Genomic DNA, 19,692 nt, shown 5'->3' with positions numbered 1-19,692 from the left:
TCGTCTTAGCTTCCATGCACTTCCTATTTATTTCATTCCTCAGCGACTTGTATTTCTGTATTTCTGAGTTTCCCGGGACATTTTTGTACTTCGTCCTTTCATCGATCAATTGAAGAATTTCTTCTGTTACCCATAGTTTCCTCGCAGTTACCCTCTGTGTACCTGTGTTTCCTTTCCCAACTTCTGTGATGCCCCTTTTTAGAAATGCCCATTCATCTTCAACTGTACTGCCTTCTGAGCTATTCCTTATTGCTGTATCTATAGCCTTAGAGAACTTCAGCCGTATCTCGTCATTCTTTAGTACTTCCGTATCCTACTTCTTTGCGTATTGATTCTTCCTGACTAATGTCTTAAACTTGAGCCTACTCTTCATCACTTTTTTATATTGTGATTTGAGTCTATATTTGATCCTGGGTACCTCTTACAAACCAGTATCTGATTTCGGAATCTCTGTCTGACCATGACGTAATCTAACTGAAATCTTCCCGTATCATTCGGCATTTTCCAAATATACCTCCTCCTCTTGTGATTCTTGAACAGGTTATTAGCTATTACTGGCTGAAACCTGTTACAGAAAATTAGTCTTTCTCCTCTCTCATTCCTTGTCCCATGCCCATATTCTCCTGTAACCTTTTCTTCTACTCCTTCCTCTATAACTGCATTCCAGTCCCCTATGACTATTAGATTTTCATCCACCTTTACATACTGTATCACCCTTTTAATATCCTCATACACTTTCTCTATCTCTTCATCTTCAGCCATCGTTGTCGGTATTGGTTTGCTGTCGATTCTGATAAGAACAACCCTGTCACTGAACAGTTCACAGTCACATACTCTTTGCCCTACCTTCCTATTCATAACGAATCCTACTCCTGTTATACCATTTTCTGCTGCTGTTGATATTACCCTACACTCATTTAACCCGAAATTCTTGTCTTCTTTCCACTTCACTTCCTGACCCCCTGCTATACCTATAACTATACCTATAACTATACCTAGTTTCCCTACCACAGTCAAGCTTCTGACATTCCACGCCCCGACTCGTCGAACGTTTCCTTTCGTTGTTTATTCAATCTTTATATTTCTCTCATGGTAACCTTCCCATTGGCAGTCCCCTTCCGGAGATCTGAATGGGGGACTCTTCCAGAATTTATGCCAGTGGAGTGATTGTCATGACACTTCTTCAATTACAGACCACATGTACTGTGGATACATGTTACGTGTCTTCAATGCAGTGGTTTCCATGGCCTTCTACATCCTCATGCCGTTGATCATTGTTGATTCTTCCACCTTTGGGGGCGGTTCCCTAACCCTAGGACAAGAGAGTGCCCTGAAGCTCTGTCTGCTCTTCCGCCCTCTTTGACAAGGTCGTTGGAGAATGAGGGAAGTCTTCAGCCGCCAATGCTGATTATTAATCAAAATTTAACCAGCGGCGGGATTCGAGCCCGGGACCGAAAAGGTTTTGATTATGAATCAAAGACACTACCCCTAGACCAGCATATGGGACAGACAAAGCAACCTTCGGTGAAATTAAAAGCAAGGGTGGTAACATTAAGGGTGTAACGGGAATCCCACTGTTACAGGCAGAGGAGAGAGCGGATAAGTGGAAAAAGTACATTGAAGACCTCTATGAGGGGAAGATTTATCTGATGGGATAGAAGAAGAATCGATTTAGAAGAGATAGGGGATCCAGTGTTAGAATCAGAATTTAAAAAGCTTTGGGGAACTTAATATCAAATAAGACAGAAGGGATTGATAACATTCCATCAGAATTTCTAAAATCGGTGGGGGAAGTGGCAACAAAACGACTATTCACCTTGGTGTGTAGAATGTATGAGTCTGGCGACATACCATCTGACTTTGAAAAATATCATCCAGACAATTCCGAAGACTGCAAGAGCTGACAAGTGCGAGAACTATCGTACAATAAGCTTAACGGCTCATGTATCCAATTGCTATGAAATTACAACCTTTAGCTGCTTACTGCCGTTGACATACGGCAACGGGAACAGATGAAAATGTGTGCCCCGATCGGGACTCGAACCCGGGATCTCCTGCTTACATGGCAGACGCTCTATACATTTTTTTAAATCTAATGCTCCGCTGCAGGAGCAGGACGACGGGTAGGGCAGGGGTCGACACCCGAAGCCTGGCCATCCCGCCGCCACGCCCAAGCAACGTGTTCGAGGTCGAGGATCGAAGGATCAGGAAGAGGATGTAGTGGGTTTGTCGATGTTGTTTTATTTATTAATTTCTTTAATTTTTATAACATTTTTTTATAGATTTATTTTTATTTCATTACAAAGAAAGATCCTGCAACTGCCGTAGCCGTGCGTCCGAGTCGTCTTCTCGTCTGTTGGGAGGGGTTCCCCCCTATTCCGTCCGTAGAGGATCAATATGCTCCAGGATTCTTCTTCATTTTCAGCGTCTCATACCCGGAACGCCCCAGTGAGCAGGAGGATCCGCAAATAATGAACCTAAATAATTTGCGAAACGAGTTCTGTACTTCGGGTGGCGGCTGAAAGCTGCATGTGTCGTCATCAATAGAGACCAAAAGTCGAGTGTGCCTTTGGGAGCATCGCAAAATATGTAGTAAACGGCCATGCCTTTTAGCCAGTTAACGGCGTTCTTCCTGGTTGATGGAAAGTATACGCTGTCGGGGCGCAATACTTCATCAGGGGAAATAGACTCCGGCAATCGCCGCAAGAGTAACGCCAGCATGCGCTGCGTCAGTAGCCAGCACTCGCTGGTCGCGGTACACGTCAGACGGTGTGCGTCCAAGTCAGCGACTGAGCATGTCGGACACAAGGGGTCGTCCGTCAGATGTATGGAATGTAGCCTCTGACGAGTAGCGAACTTCCCATGCACAACCACGTACCACAATGAACACACCGTCGTAGGCAGAAAAGGCGTGTGTACCGCTCGCCACACCGTGTTCCAGGCAACTTCAGGATGTCTGTGGGTGATCGTATTTACAGGTTGCTGCTGTTGATAGAGGCGATAATAGTCTTTTGTGCTGGACTTCCGTGTCGTCGGAAGGTCTGACCGTAAGTAGCTGAAGTCAATCAAGAACTTCTGATGTGGGTGAGTGCCGGTGAAATGTGTCCTACAGAAACCGGGGGATGCAGAGAGTGTGGTGTCACTTCCGCTATCAGGGTGCCCGTCAGAGTGGCGTGGGCAGAGGTCCACTTGCGATGCATAGTGTTGAGATAAAGCGATCGCGCACGGTTATATACATGAATTAAACCGATTCCGCCCGCCCGCTGCGGCAGCGTCAGGGTGGCGTATCGGACTTTAAAAACCAGACCGGTGCTTACGAAATGTCCATATGCTGCTTGAAATCTGTCGGCCACCGTAGCCGTCAAGGGAAGGATATGCGCAAAATAGTTCAGTTTTGAGACAAGATAGGTGTTGACATAACGTGTTCTGAGAAGCATATCCAAGTGACGCAGTTTGTTGTCCTGCAGCAGAGCACGTGTCTGGTGTAGGAGCCGGCGGTACGTAGCCGCCGCCGTGCGGCGGACAGTGCTATAGAATTGCACTCCTAAACACCTGAGTACGGGCACCTTGTCAAAGGGCACCGCCGTTGTGTGGGAAAGCCCCCCTCCGACATCCATGAATTTTGTCTTCTTCACGTTGATGACGCTCCCAGCGACCGCCCCGTACTGGCGTAGCCACTGTAGCGCCATATGCATTTCATCCTCTGACCTGGCGAGCAACACCACGTCATCGGCGAATGCACCACAACGAAAGGTCACGTCCCGCAAGCAGATATCAGTTAATCGCTGTCGTAGACCATGTAAAGCTGGTACAAGCGCTGCAGCAAATAATATACCCGACAGGGGGCACCCTTGTCGCACTGACCGTCTAACAACAATGTGACCAGACTGATAACCATTGACCATCATGCGGGAGCGCGCTCCGTGGACCAGTCGAAGGACCACCTGTGCAGACTCCGGAGAGAGGCCCATGTGTTGCAAAACTGCGCGTAAGAAGCCGTGGTCGACGCGGTCGAATGCGTGGTCAAAATCAACGGCGACAAGGGCGCCTCGTATTTTGCAGGCCGCCGTCTAAGCAATTACGTCGCGGTATGCTCCTAGCGCCGTATGAATGTTGCTGACACCACCTAAACATGTCTGATCGGTGTGGATGGCTTTCCCGATAGCGGTGTGGAGACGCGCGCGGAGGATACGGGCGAAGACCTTGTAGTCGTTGTTGAGGAGTGTGAGTGGGCGAAAGTCCTGCCACCTACAACCACCATTCGGTTTCGGGACTGGGATCAAGATGCCTTCTGTGAATTCTATGGGGACAGTGAAATCAGGGCGGATCAGGTCTTGAAACATTTGGAGCCACTTGTCACCCATAAGGTGGTAAAAAGTGCGGTAGAATTCCAGGGGTAAACCGTCCGGTCCAGGCGACTTGTTCGGTGCTCCACGTGCCAAGGCCGATGTCAGCTCGTCGGGTGTAATGGGCAACAGCAGACTATCATCGGGTGCCACGTCCCGAGGGGCGGGAAAATCGTGCAACAGCTCGTCATAATCACGTACATTTCGCGGATCTTCCATGTACAAGGTCCCATAGTGTCTGGTGAACGTGTGCGCGATGTCCGTTTGTGTCACTGCGCGGCCGCCCTCCTCCGTGTTTACCGCCGTAATGAGCTGACGTTTGCGGTGGCGCCTCTCGCGCACAATGTGATACACAGACGCTGTTTCGTTGGGGATACAGTCTTGCACTCGCGCACGGATGCGGACACCTTCGAGCTGCTCGGTCCTGATGCGAAGTAGACGAGCTTTGATGCGTTGTACGGACATCTGACGTTCGGGAGACGGTGGTTGCGTCGCCAGTTCACGTAACGCTGTGTAGTAAAATTCCGATGTTGCCTTTTGCCAGTTCGATCTGTCACGCCCGTAGGCCATCAAGGTCTTTCGGAGTGCAGGTTTGACACATCCTAGCCACCACAGCAACGTGGAAGCATACATGGGCAGGCGCCTGATACATCGACGCCACGTGTCAGTGACTGCTCGCCGACACGCTTCCTCGCGAAGGAGGGAGACGTTCAGCGTCCACGGGCCCCTGCTGCGTCTTGTGAGTTGTCGGGGTAAGGTAACAGTGCAGATGTACGCGAGATGGTCCGTGAAGGCCGTCGGCCAGAGTTCTGCATCACGGGTTGCTGTGCGGAGGGCACGCGAGACGTATATCCGGTCCAGACGACTGGCAGAATGGCTGGTAAAGTGCGTATATCCACTCAGGGTTCCATGATGTAAGAGCCATGTGTCGTGGAGCGCGAGGTCACGTATCAATGCTTGTAGAGCCGGGCATGGGACGTAATGCGGTATCTGGTCCTCGGGCCGCAGAACACTGTTAAAATCGCCGCCCACTATGTAATGGTCCATATTTCCTTGCAAAAGTGGGGCTACCTCCTCCGAATAGAAGACATGCCTGTCACCACGGTGCGAATTACCGGAGGGAGCGTAGACGTTAATGAGGCGGACTGCGCGAAGTGTGAGTGCGATGCCTCGCCCGTTCGGCAAGTACGTCGCATCCGTCGCGTCTATACCATCTCGGAGAAGGATGGCCGTTCCTCCTGCGCCATCACCTAGGGGTAGGCTGTATGTGGTGTAGCCATATAGGTCTAAACGCAGCTCGGGACGGACCTCCTGGAGAAGGGCAATGTCCAAGTCTGCCGCTCTGATCATGTCGTGTAACATGCGGGTCTTGACAGTGGAGTGGACACAATTTACATTGACTGTTCCCACACGGTATGACTGAGACATATCAAGTGGCGGAGGCAGTGTGCCGGTGCATGCCCACAGTGATCTCACACACCACACAGCCATCCATCTGCATGCTGTGCATTACTGTGCCGTATGAGTCCCTGACTGGCAGAGCCCTCCGGGCTCAATGTCAGCCATGAGCTCTGGTGGAGATATCGATGTTTGCTGTGTATCATCTGCCTCCATATCGTCTGCCCAATCACCAAGAGACGATTGTGATGTCATTGGTGGCTGGTCGTTTTCACAGGAGCCCACATTTTGGGAGTTGACGCAATGCGCCTCGTTTTCTGGGCCACCAAGTTTAGGAGTGTGTTCCTTGTCTTCAGGCACCTTTTGGTGAATGATGCCACTGGAGTCCGTTGCTGTTGTGGACGAGTCAACGAAGTCGATGTCTTCCGCTGGCTTCACATCCTTGTCCTGTTCTTCAACTGACAATCGCCTCTTCTTGTGTCGCTTGGGTGATTTTTGCTTTCGGGTCCGAGATTCGACATCCACTGGAGGGCGGGGCTCGACACAGTCTCGGTCGCTAGGAACCCCTGTGTCCGATTCCGACAGTGACGGTGGCTGGGTGCCCACGACGCTGCGGTGGGCAGAGGCTGTAGGAACCTCTGCAACGTTGGGCTGCGGCGTCGTCGACGGTGCTGACTCTCCAACGGAACTGGCAGCGGCTTGAGGAGGTAGCAGGTTTTGATCATCCATCACATCATGTCGTGCCGCCTCCACGTATGTTAGCGGGAGAGAGGTCATAGTGGATCGTTGGGGAAGTTCATTGCGGGGCACCTGAACGAGGCGGCGCTGCAGACACTCAGTTCTAACATGGCCTTCCTGGCCGCAGCCCGAGCAAGTCCTCGATTGTCCATCATATATAACAATTGCGCGGCAGCCACCAACGAAAACATATGATGGAACGTGCTTCTTAAGTTCTATGCGCACTTGTCTTACCCCGTTAAGGACAGGGTACGTTTCGAATGTGTTCCATTTCTCCTCTGTGTGGCTCAGAACTGTGCCGTATGGCCGCAGCGCATCAACGACTAGGCTGGCAGGAACTTCGAACGGTAGTTCAAAGATGCGCACGGTACGCACCCTCAGACCAGCATGGTCAACTCCTACCACGCTCACGTTACCGTCTGCGTGACAGAAGCGAAAGCCGTTTGCAGATCGTTGGAGTAATCTGTCGCAGGCCGCTTCGTCAATCAGTTTGAGGTACACCGTGCTGGTTACAATAGACAGACGAATTCCTATCAGTTCTTGTGGTTCTATGTGCATGATGTCTCGTAGAAACCGTTCAATTTCATGGGCTTTCGGTCTCGCGTACGATGCGTTGAACGTTAGTTTGTAGCTTTTCGATATGAGAACGCCATGTCGGGTCGGTACAGGTACTATACGGCAATACAACGACGCGACCGCGCGCTAGCGGGTAAACAACAACACCTGCGGAGCACTGCCCGGCGCGCCGAGCCCGTCCGCACGGTATCACGGCTGAAAGCCGACTGTATACATTTGAGCCACCGAGGACACAGAAGATAGTGTGACTGCAGGGATTTATCTCTGGCACGCCTCGCGCGAGACTCACATTCTCAACGTATTGCCCCACACTACATTCATAGTGCCCCCGCCCATTAAACTCGTTACTCGCGGCGCGTTGCCGATTCCCGTAAGAGTTCGGGCACTGTTTGTGCATCCGCATAGAAGATGAAGATGGTCAAGTGGCCGGTGAGCCTGAACTATATATATATATATATATATGAAGATGGTATCTGTTCTTTCTCACATGTCCGAAAGAACAGATACCATTTTCGTATATATATCATGTATCGAAGTTGCTGACAAGAATAATATTATGAAGAATGGAAAAGCAAATTGAGGATGTGTAAGATGACGATCAATTTGGCCTTGGTACAGACACCAGAGAGGCAATTCTTACGTTGCGGTTGATAATGGAAGCAACAGTAAAGAAAAATCAAGACACGTTCTTAGGATTTGTAGACCCGGAAAAAGCGTTCGACAATGTAAAATGGTGCGAGATGTTGGAAATTCGTAGAAAAATGGGGTTAAGCTATAGAGAAAGAAGGGTAATATACAGTATGTACAAGGCCGAAATGCTCGGATCAGAAAGGGTGTAAGACAGGGATGTAGTCGTTCGCCCCTACTGTGCATTCCCTACATCGAAGAAGCAATTATGGAAGTAAAAGAAGGGTTCAGGAGTTGAATTACAATTCAAGGTGAATTGATATCCATGATACGATTCGCTGATGACATTGCTATCATGAGTGAAAGTGAAGATGAAATACATGATCTGCTGAATGGAATGGACAGTCTAATGAGTACAGAATATGGATTGAGACTAAATCGACGCAAGACGAATGTAATCAGGAGTAGTAGAAATGAGAGCAGCGAGAAACTTAACATCAGGATTGCTGGTCACGAAGTAGATGAAGTTAGGGCATTCTGCTACCTAGACATCAAAATAACCAATGATGGACGGAGCAAGGGGGACATCGAAAGCAGACTAGCGATGGCAAAAAGCGTGTTCCTGGTCAAGAGAAATCTACTAGTATCAAACATACGCCTTGATTTAAGGAATACATTTCTGAGAATATACGTTTGGAGCACAGCATTGTAGGGTAGTGAAACGTGGATTGTCGGAAAACCGAAAGAGAAGAGAAACGAAGCATTTGAGATGTGGTACTACAGACGAATGTTGAAAATTAGGTGAACTGATAAGGTAAGGAATGAGGAGGTTCTGTGCAGAATCGGATTAGAAGGGAATATTTGTAAAACAATGACAAGGAGAAGGGACAGGACGATAGGACATCTGTTAAGAAATCAGGGGCTGACTTCTATTGTACTACAGGGAGCTGTAGAAGACAAAAACTGTAGAGGAAGACAGAGATTGGAATACATCCGGCAGATAATTGAGGACGTAGGTTGCAAGTGCTACTCTGAGACGAAGAGGTTGGCACAGGACAGAATTTCGTGGTGGGCCACATCAAACCACTCAGAAGACCGATGACTCAAAAAAGATATGACACATTTCCCAACCGAATCAGTACATGCATCCATGCCAGAGGGAATTCACGTCAGACTGAAAAGTGGGCTCGTGCATTCAAGTTCTTTGCAAATACGACTTGATTTCGTCTTCACTGAAATGACGTCATATACTGTCCCAGGCTGTGAACTTTTCTTTACGTTTATCTTACCCTTCTGGGTGCTTCACTTTCTTTGTCAGGCAGTGTATTTAAATGACAGACGTTCATGCTAGGAGCAAAGTCTTGAAAATGTAACATCGGCAAAAACCACCCGGGCGTGTGAAGTAAACGACTGCCATCGTAACACAACCGATGTGGAAAATGGGATTGCTTTTTAATACATTTGTGGCTGTGGTACCAAGAATGTGAAAACTTGTACTACATATTTACAACACTATAGGCATGCAATGTGACTTCCACGTGCCTACTTTCGTGACTAGTCCTACATTAGCGAAGACGAAGGCTCTCTTAGCTCTGCTGTCAGTGGTGAGGGTGAGTGGCACTGACCGGAAATCCTTATCGTAACGCTGTATCTGGATGTCATCGGCAGTCTGGCCCACGTCGGTGCTCTCGCCAGAGACGCCCTGCTTCTTGCTGGAGGAGGCGGCGGAGGCGGCCGGGGGCAGCGCCTGCCCCGGCATGCTGTGGTGCTCGTGCAGTGACGCCAGCAGGTCCCCATCTTGGCTGAAGCTGGTCGCCTGCTGCAGCACGCTCTGTACACACAAACACGTGTCTCTAGACTCAGGCTACACAGCAACAGCTGCAGCAAAGGCAAGAGGAAAATGTGGAATGAAGAAAGGGCCTGTACACACTGTCCAACATATCTGTAGCTACATAGCCATCCATCCATCCACACTTCCCTGTTCTCACATGCTCCCATGGCCCCCTCCCCCCACCTCCTCAAAGAGGAGACTAGCAACTTTACTCCATGCAGTCACCCACCAGCTCAGTGATATCCATCCACATATTTGCAAATAATACCCTCCTCCCAAAAGAGGAAGGATACACACACACTACCCCATACAGCCAACAACCCACACATTCCCACTCACAGTACATACCCATCCACACTTACCTAGGCGCATCCTTGTACAGGGTGACAATACTTTAACTATATTTCAAAAAACGTAAATTGTTTATAAACACACTTTACTCAGTATGTTAGTCTCACTGCAGATATTTGGATTTAGGTTGTGACGAGTCCGAATGCTTGCCATCATTGGCGATGGATAGCGAAATTCTGCATGACCTACTGAAGCGTCGAAACATCGATGCTGTCGATGACCTTCTGAATGCCTGTTTTCAGCTTGGCAATGGTTTTGGGGCTTTTGCTCTACACCTTGTCTTTAATATAGCCCCACAAAAAGAGTCGCATGTTTTCAGATCCGGAGAATATGGCGGCCAATCGAGGCCCATGCTAGTGGCCTCTGGGTACCCAAGAGCCAGAATGCGGTCCCCGAAGTGCTCCTTCAGCACATCAAACACTCTCCTGCTTCTATGGGATCGAGCACCATCGTGCATGAATCAGGGTCACTTTGGATAATGGGGATGAAATAATCTTCCAAAACCTTCACAAACATTCAGTAGTCACCGTGCCATCAAGGATTATCGCACCAATTATTCAGTGACTGGACACTGCACAACACACAGTCAGCTGCTGTGGGTGAAGTAACTTCTCGATCGTGAAATGCGGATTATCAGTCCCCCAAACGCGCCAATTTTGCTTACTGACAATCCCAACTAGATGAAAGTGGGCTTCGTTACTAAACCTAACCAAGGTGCGTGTGCATGTGCATACTACTTCCCATCATGCCACAATGCCAGCCATGCAGTTTGAAAGTCGTAATGCAAACCGTTCAGAAGTTACGATGATTTTATTTCATATAGTTCATTAATGGTCAGACTGTAAGTAGGGGTGGTTGCCAATCTAGTTATATATACCATTCCACAAATACCTCCAAATTCCTCAAAGTGAAGTCTTACATGAACTGACCCATAAAGTCAAACAGCTATGCATACATATATACCTATCAATTATATATATACCTATCCACAATACACCCCACACCCACATAAAAGAGCAGACCTGCATAAATGAACCCAGTCAAGCAACTATCTAACAACAGATACATATACATCAGGCTACACATATGTATATATATCCTCCCCTGTCCTTCACAACAAAGATGGCCAATAAGTGCTAACTTATGCAGCTATCCCTCTACATATCCACACATGTGTACCCACCTACAATGAACACTCACACACATATCCTCCCTCCTTCCTGAAAAGGAAACCCTATACACACTAACTCATACATTCAACCATACTCGTCGTCACGTAAAACCCCACCACACCCCTCACCTCCTTTCCAAACAGCAGACCTACACACATTAACTCACTGAGGAATTCACCACAAAACCCTTTATTTCTTGCGTGGTAATCCGCTTTCTCTCCTAAAGACTTGTCCGAAAACGTATCACCGTGTACCATTCGAGTAAACTTGACGTTATTAGAAACATAACACACAACTAACTCACACTGCTGTACTAGCAAACAGTGTGTGTATGAAAGTAACGTAACTCCCCACTTACTGGAGTTGGCCGCAAACAAATGGAAACACAACAAAGATGCTCACCATTCATCCAGTCGACCGTCGACCTCCACATATGGGCAGCATTTCTACCTTGTCTTCGTTGTTGTACATTGCACTGACACAAACCTTCAGCTGAAGACGATCGACTGAATGACACGTGTGGATTTTCCATGTTTCCATTTGTTTACTGTCACCTCCAGTAAGTTGACGAGTTACCTCGCCCTCGCACACACACTGTTTGCTGGTACAGCGGCGTCAGGCAAGTGTGTGTTATGTTTATAGTAACGTTAACTTTAATGTGAATGTTACACAGTAGTATTTCGTTGCTGCACAAAACTTTTTTGGAGCCATAAAGAAAGTGCCATCGCTTTCTTCTCAGTACGGGACGAAGGTGATATCACAACGGACTGCATTAGCAGGGTACAATGACCGTGTGCCCCTGCGGTACGTGATTCATGGACACCCTTGCGACATCACCTTCGTCCAGTACTGAGAAGATAGTGACAGCACATTCTGACACTGCATACCATCATCTTTCAGGACAGCGCACGATGCCAGACGGCGAACCCGTGCAGGATCTCCTACGTACGTGGGTTGGAAGACACTGCAACATCCATCGTATTCACCCGATATGCGTCAGCGCGATTACGACTTGTTCGCCAAAATAAAGGAACCTCTTTGTGGTGCGAGCTACAGCACAAGAGAAGACATCATCCGTGCTGTAGGGCAACCCTTGAGAGACATCAATGGAGGTGGACGAGCTGATGGTATACGAAACCCTCCATCTGAGTGGGCGAAGGTGATGGAGATGCGGGGCGATGATGTTGATGGCATGTAATAGGGTGAATAAAGTCTTGTATGAATTACAACAGTGTTGCCACTAATTTTTATTCAGCCCTTGTATTTTTGTAGCGAACAAAGTTACAGGGGAGGAAATCTTGGTGGTTATGTTCCCCTGGTAGTTGACTACGCTACAAGTATAGCACCATCCTTATCCATCATCTATCAGAGATCACTGGAACAGCGGAAAGTTCCACGAGATTGGAAGAAGGCCCAGGTCATAGAAATCTATAAAAAGGGGAGAAAATCGGAGGCACATAATTACCGGCCAATTTCACTGACATAGATTTGTTGTAGAATCATGGAACATATTTTGTGTTCAGACATAATGACCTTTCTAGACCCTGAGAAGCTCATCTGCAAAAACCAGCACGGTTTTAGGAAACAGCGCTCATGCGAGACACAGCTGGCCCTCTTTGTGCATGATATACAGCAGGCTCTAGATACCGGCTCCCAGGTTGATGCCATATTTCTCGACTTTGAAAAGGCGTTCGACTCAGTTCCTCATAGTCGCTTGCTCCTAAAAGTGCGCTCTTAAGGTCTATCCGATGACATATGCGGTTGGATAGAAAGTTTCATAACGGACAGAGAGCAGTATGTCGTCCGGAATGGGGTGACTTCAACAGAAACAAGCGTAACTTCAGGTGTGCCACAGATCAGCGTAGTAGGTCGGCTGCTTTTTACGATTTACATAAACGATCTGGTTGATGGTATTGACAGCGGCACTAGACTGTTTGCCGATGGTGCTGTAGTCTACAGGAAAGTAGTGTCGCAAGAAAGTTGTGAACAAATCAATGAGGATTTGCAGAAAATAAATGTGTGGTGTAATGACTGGCAATTATCTCTCAATATTAGTAAGTGTAACCTACTGCGTATAACAAGGCGAAAATCCCCATTAATGTACGAGTACAAAATGAATGCCTAGTTTTTGAAAGCGGTAACATCCGTCAAGTATCTGGGTGTGACTATTCGAAATGATCTCAAATGGAATGATCAGATTACACAAGTAACGGGTAAGGGGAACTCTAGATTGCGGTTTATTGGTAGAATCCTGAAGCGATGCAGTCCTTCAACAAAGGAAATTGCTTACAATACGTTAGTTCGTCCAGTCTTATTGTTCGTCTGTATGAGACCCTTACCAGTTGGCTCTGCTTCAAGGATTGAGAAGCTCCAAAGAAGAGAGGCAAGATTCGTGACTGTTACATTTAGCAATCGCGAGAGCATTACAAATCTCATAGAATGTTTGAAGTGGGACACACTTTCAGATAGACGACGCGCTAAAAGAAAGGGGCTGCTCACTAAATTCCGAAATCCGATCTTCGCCGATGATGTAGAGCACATATTATTACCACTAACTTTCAAATAGCGCAATGATCACCATTAAAAGATAGGGGAAATTAGAGCTCGTCCTGAGGCGTTCAGACAGTCGTTTTTCGATCCGCGAGTGGAACAGAGGCGGGTGGGGGGTTGGGGAGGGGAGGGGGTAATACGACTTTGGCTTGAATTGTGCCCGCCGCCACACACCGCTTGGTGTCTAGTGGAGTATATATGTAGATGTAGATATGTAGATAAGTATCATGCTGGATATGTTTTTGTTATTTTTTGCTTCTGACAAACTGGACACCCTTTATATGTGGGTCCAGCTCCAGTGTGCTACCACTTGCTAAGAGGAGAACAGCTACAGTACGTACGGTGGGACAGAGACAGAAAACTAGTGGCGCCGTGAAGTATTCTGTCTCTCTACACAGGTACTGCGCACCGGCCTTAGCAAAAATGCACACCACTCCGTTGAGGCCGCAGTGTCACGGGGAACCAGCTGTCCGTTGCTTCCTTAGGATGCTACCTAACCTGTGACGTACATACATAGGGAAAGCGGCAGGTGGAAAACGGAACGAAAATAATAATAAAAACACAAGAGAAGTACGCAGCGACATGTAGCAGCCACAAAGAGAACTCCCACTGTAGGAACGGCCACAAAGCCGTGCTGCGCCGGGGCGGGTGTGAGCGTGTTTTATTTTTCGCGTTTCCCTGGGTAACGAGGCTTGCCTTTGGGCCGTGGCCCGCACCGCCTAATTGTGGCAGCGGATAACGAGCGAGGCTACGCGAGGCCGGGACGGGACGGGACGGGCTCACCACTCTACACGGCCACGACCCTGCGTGTCGCCTAACCTCGGGGACTCCTCTCCCGTTCTGATAACCTGGAGGAGCCTAGCACACTGCTGCGGCTGCACAGACCTGAGCTGGGTACATCAGGCGTCGTGGGATTAGCCATTCCAAGGCAGCGAGTCCAACAGCGGCACTTCACGGACTGCCCTTGAATTTCTCCGTACTTCCAGGAACAGAAGTGAGCCGACGCTCTGAAGGTGCGGTGCTGCAGAACAGTGTTGAAATGAGGAGGTCCTCTCCAGAATCGGAGAAGAAACGAACGTACACTAAGCTGGGAAGAGTCATGGGATAGCAATAAAAACATACACAAATGCCGGTACTATCGCGTCGCGAGAAATAAAAGTGCAGTGTATTGACGGAACTGTCATTTGGACTCAGGTGATTCATGAGAAAAGGTTGCAGATGTGATTATGGCCGTAAAACTGGTATTAACAGACATTGAAAGCGGAATGGCAGTCGGAGTTAGACACATGAGACATTCTGTTTCGGAAGTTGTTAGGATATTCGTTGTTTACAGACCCACAGTGTCAAGAGTGTGCCGAGAACAAATTTCAGGCGTTACGTCTCGCAAAGGACAAGGCACTGGCCGACGGCCTTCGTTTAACGACCGAGAGCAGTTGCGTTTGCGTAGAGTTGCTCAAATGGTTCAAATGGCTCTGAGCACTATGGGACTTAACAGCTGAGGTCATCAGTCCACTAGAACTTAGTACTGCTTAAACCTAACTAACCTAAGGACATCACACACATCCATGCCAGAGGCAGGATTCGAACCTATGACCGTAGCGGTCGCGCGGTTCCAGAATGAAGCGCCTAGAACCGCTCGGCCACACCGGCCGGCGAGAAGAGTTGTCAATGCTAACATACAAGCAGCACTGCGTGAAATAACCGAAGAAACCAATCTGGGAGGTACGACGAACGTATCCGTTAGGACAGTGCTACGAAATTTGGCGTCAAAGGGCTGTGGCAGCAGACGACCATTGCGAGTGACTTTACCGACAGCACGATATCGCCCGCAGCGCCTCTCCAGGGTTCGTGATCATATTGCAACCTAGACAACTGGAAAACCGTGGCCCGGCCAGATGAGTCTCGATATCAGTTGGTAGGAGTTGATTACAGGGTTCGAGTGTGGTGCAAACCACACGAACTCGTGGACCCAAGTTATCAACAAGGCACTGTGCAAGCTGATGGTGGTTCCGTAATGGTATAGGCAGTATTTACACGGAATGGGTCCTCTGATCCAGCTGAAACGATCATTAACTGGAATGGTTGTGTTCGGCTACTTGAAAACCATTTGCAGCCATTCATAGATTTCATGTTCCCAAACAACCACGGGAATTTTATAGATGGCAGAGCATCACGTCACCTGGCCGCAACTGTTCGCGACTGGTTTGAAGAACGCAGATCTCCCGACATGAATCCCATCGAACATTTATGAGTCATAATCGAGAGGTCAGTTCGTGCACAAAATCCTGGACGGCTGTAGAGGTAGCATGGCTCAATATTTCTGCAAGGGACTTCTAACGACTTGTTGGGTCCATGCCACGTGGAGTTGCTGCCTAGAAAAAGGAGGGCCTATACGATATTAGGAGGTATCCCATGACTTTTGTCACCTCAGTGTGTGGGGAACACCGACAAGAAGAAGGGACAGGATGATAGAACATCTGTTGAGACGTCAGGAAATATTTGCATGGTACCAGAGGGAGTTGTAAAGGGTAAAAACTGTAAGGGAACACAGAGGAAGACAGAGTAACACATGCACCTTGTGTTCTCATTTACAATCTATGAAATGAAGAGAATGGCGCAAGAGTGAAATTCGTGGTGAAGCTCAGTGCACGTACGTCAGTTTTCTAATGCAGTACGATCCAGTTCTCAAGAAAACTCGAAAAAATCGACTTTGAAAATTAGAAGCTATCCGAGTGTTGTTTCGTACAAAATGTGTGTACGTTATTGACAAATTCATTGGGAGCAGAGAGCGTAGCGTAGAAGTACAATAATCGCAAAGTTGTTGGGTCGAATCTTGCTAGATGTAACATTTTTTCTTTTTAATTTTATTTAAATTTCACATTTATTAACACGGCTGTCTGAGTCTGCATTTCAACCTAGTCTTCACCACTGAACGATGTGAGGAGTCATCTGAAACACGTGTTTCTGATTCCACGTTAAACTGTACGTCCCCTTTGCCCGATTGGATAACTGGTTAAGGGTAGGGACACGCAAGTCACCGAAGTGGCGTCCTATAGAGAGACTTGCACGGCGTCACTGACTCACACGAAATTATTATCATCATTACACGTAGAAATATTCATTAACAAATATCAGATAATACTTTTTAATAAAAATAACATCATTTTACTTTGTATAGTGGCCGTTTGAAAATGCCAGTACTCACAATAAATTGAAATTTCCTACAGGAATTGTGAAAGGGCATACAAAAATTTTTTTAGAAACTGAACAAATTCATTGATCTACATAATTTCTTCATATAATAGTTGTCTACAAATTAATTCTTTAGAAATTCTTGTAGTCATTTTTTTATGCTAAGTTTAGAAATGTCAAGAGTTTTTTCAGAAAGTAATGGTGAAGATTCTGAAAATTGACGACATATACTCAAAAATATTCATTAAAACATGATAAAATAAGATATTCCCAGCATAATAAAGTATTATGATCTCCTATACAATCTTCATTTCTCTTCTTTTCCCACGAAAAACTCCGTTTCGAAATTTTTCTTTCTTTTACTGCTTGAGGACACTTGCGGTGCAGCATCGAGCAGTAGTCAGTTATGATGCTGATCTCATCTGAACTGATAATTTCGCTACATTTCTATAATCTCTTCATCGGTCTTTCTCAGCAAGATTTTCTGCAGAGCAACTGACATAGGAATCTAGGAAGTGTAGCTTTATGCTCATGAAAGCACTCTATACTTTAAAGCTGCCGTAGACTTTGTTGATAATTTCCTTACAGGATATCCAAGTTGATATTTCAGTGCCTAATTTTACGTTCAAAAGTTTCGTGTTTCGTCAGTTTCCGAATGTCAGAGGCGACGAAAACTTCTTTCACCTTGCCCCTTGATAGCTCCGTTAACCTATTTTTCTCATACTTATAGGCGTCAGCATCTTTTGGTGAAGCTTTAATAAATTGTTTTATAACTTCACATTTTGTATGAAGAGGGAACAGGCGTATTTTTCTGGGTCTGTCAAAGAATAGAATAGTAATTTAGACATTCTAGTTGGTCAAATTTTCTGAGTCCAGTGCTCGTCTTTTGCAAGACTATCGGGTTAAGACAAAGCTGTATTACAGACCATAAAATAAAACAATTTTCTGTAAGTTAACATTGCAAAATATGACAAAATAGTTCTGACGTTATTATGATGATCATATAGTTGCATTTTGATTTCTTAGTGTCTCTTAAACCTACATGAGACTGAACCTGTTAGGTACTTTAACCGGAAATCTCTACCCACAGATGTACTGGAAATTCTTTCAGCCTTAATAAAACAATTTCATTCTTATGCATTGCAATGAGGCATTTCGCATGCCTGTATCAAACAATCAGTTTATCGTCATACGAACAGTATTAAAAATAAAAGGTCGTTATTGCTATTACGAAAATAAAAATTTAAGTTTTTTAAAAATTTATTCCTAACTAGTGGCCGACATTTTGCGGTTGGATAAAGGCCCACAAAATTGTTGATAAAAGTATTTGATTTTTCAGAGATTTTCACTATCTTAATTTATCATGTATTTGCAACCCTGCAAGCAAGTGATGTAACCTACAGGTGCCAAGTTTAGTGACGAGCATTATAGCGCTTGGGGGGAAGTCGCCGTTTGGTGTCCGCGCGGCAAGTTCCTTAACAGTGGCGATGTAGGCAGCCCGTTAAGCACTGGCGAATGGAACCAGCGTGAAGACTGCAGAATTGTGGCGTTTCTGCTTGTATCCGGATCGGCGAAAGTGGCCCCGTGGATTTCCCTCATTATTGTTGATTGGTTGGTTGATTCGATCTAAGGGGCCAAACAGCGAGGTCATCGGGTCCCATCGGATTAGGGAGGGATGGGGAAGCAAGTCCCTTTCAAAGGAACCATCCTGGAATTTGTCTGAAGCGATTTAGGGAAATCACGGAAAACTTACATCGGGATGGCCGGATGCGTGTTTCAGCGGTCGTCCTCCCGAATGCGAGTCCAGTATGCTAACCACTGCGCCACCTCGTTCGGTGTCCGACAGTCTGTACGCATCTGTACGTGGCGTTTCTTAGTTTCTGGCGATTCCGTCAGACATTCTGCATTCAGACATACGAGACGATATCTGGGATGCAAAGAAGTAAAGAAACTAGGAATTCCAGTGTGGAAAAGATAGACATTGTGTTTACACAGAGTGTTTGGAAATTCGCGTTACAAACTTCTAGGACTTGTAGAGGGGACTGAGTACATAATATTTTGTGAATGAATCCATACCCGGAATCGTCATCGACCGATGGTACAGAGCATCGAAGTTTTTAGCGTCGGCGCATGTAAGTGTATGTGTATACAGCGTGATTCCGTGATGATGTCACGTAATTTTTAAGATGATGAAGACGAATAAATATATCAATTTGAGGTAAGTGTCCCTGGTTCCGGAACCCACAAGTCGAAACAAGCGAAAATAATTCTGATACCTCTGACAGTGGAATACATGTAGCGCTACAACTGTTGCTAAGAGTGTACGGTATGCAAGTTTCAGAAGTGGTAGTATGGACCAAAACAAGAAACAATTTCTAATAAATATGGGTTGTAAAATTCATAACTTGAGAGCTAGGAGCACTTATTCAATAGACGAGATGTGTTTCGCAGTAATTAATATGAACAAGTGTTCATAGATCCTCAGGAACGATTATTAGGATACATGTTTACTGGACATTTTTCTTTGTTTTGGTCCACACTACCACCTCTGAAAGTTGCATACCCTACATTCTTAGTAACAACATTAGCGATACATGTATCCTGCTGTCTGGACTGTCAGAGCATCTCGGAAAAGGTCGAAGGTAGTCAACTGGTCGCTTGCTCCTGTCATAAGTACCTATAGGAAATAACTGAAGGACGTTGAAACCACGAGTAGCAGACAAGGTGTAGGTTGTCCATGCCTCATCACCGTGCGTGCAGCTGGAGTCTTGTCCGCTCTTAAAGCAGGACAGGAGGCGATTTGTTTCAGAGCTGACGACTGAGTAGAATGCTGACGCAGGCACAAGTGTTTCGAATCACAAAGTTCAGCGCAGGCAGCTGAACGTTGGGCTCCATAACAGACGACTAGTAC

At 46.7% G+C, this 19,692-nt stretch overlaps 1 protein-coding gene across 2 annotated transcripts in view; it reads right to left on the bottom strand.

The window, feature by feature from the left end:
- The window catches only part of LOC124798975 (cGMP-dependent protein kinase, isozyme 1), a 586,392-nt gene that overhangs the window by 88,601 nt on the left and 478,099 nt on the right, over positions 1-19,692 (bottom strand). For both annotated transcript variants that reach the window (XM_047262520.1, XM_047262512.1), the window contains exon 2: positions 9,311-9,516. In XM_047262520.1, coding sequence (XP_047118476.1) covers positions 9,311-9,444 — 134 coding nt within the window. In that variant the 5' untranslated portion in view covers positions 9,445-9,516. The remainder of the gene's footprint in view (positions 1-9,310; positions 9,517-19,692) is intronic.

The sequence above is a fragment of the Schistocerca piceifrons genome, chromosome 1 (genome assembly GCF_021461385.2).
Source record: "Schistocerca piceifrons isolate TAMUIC-IGC-003096 chromosome 1, iqSchPice1.1, whole genome shotgun sequence".
NCBI classification, from domain to species: Eukaryota; Metazoa; Arthropoda; class Insecta; order Orthoptera; family Acrididae; genus Schistocerca; species Schistocerca piceifrons.
This window is presented reverse-complemented; position numbering and strand designations above follow the sequence as displayed.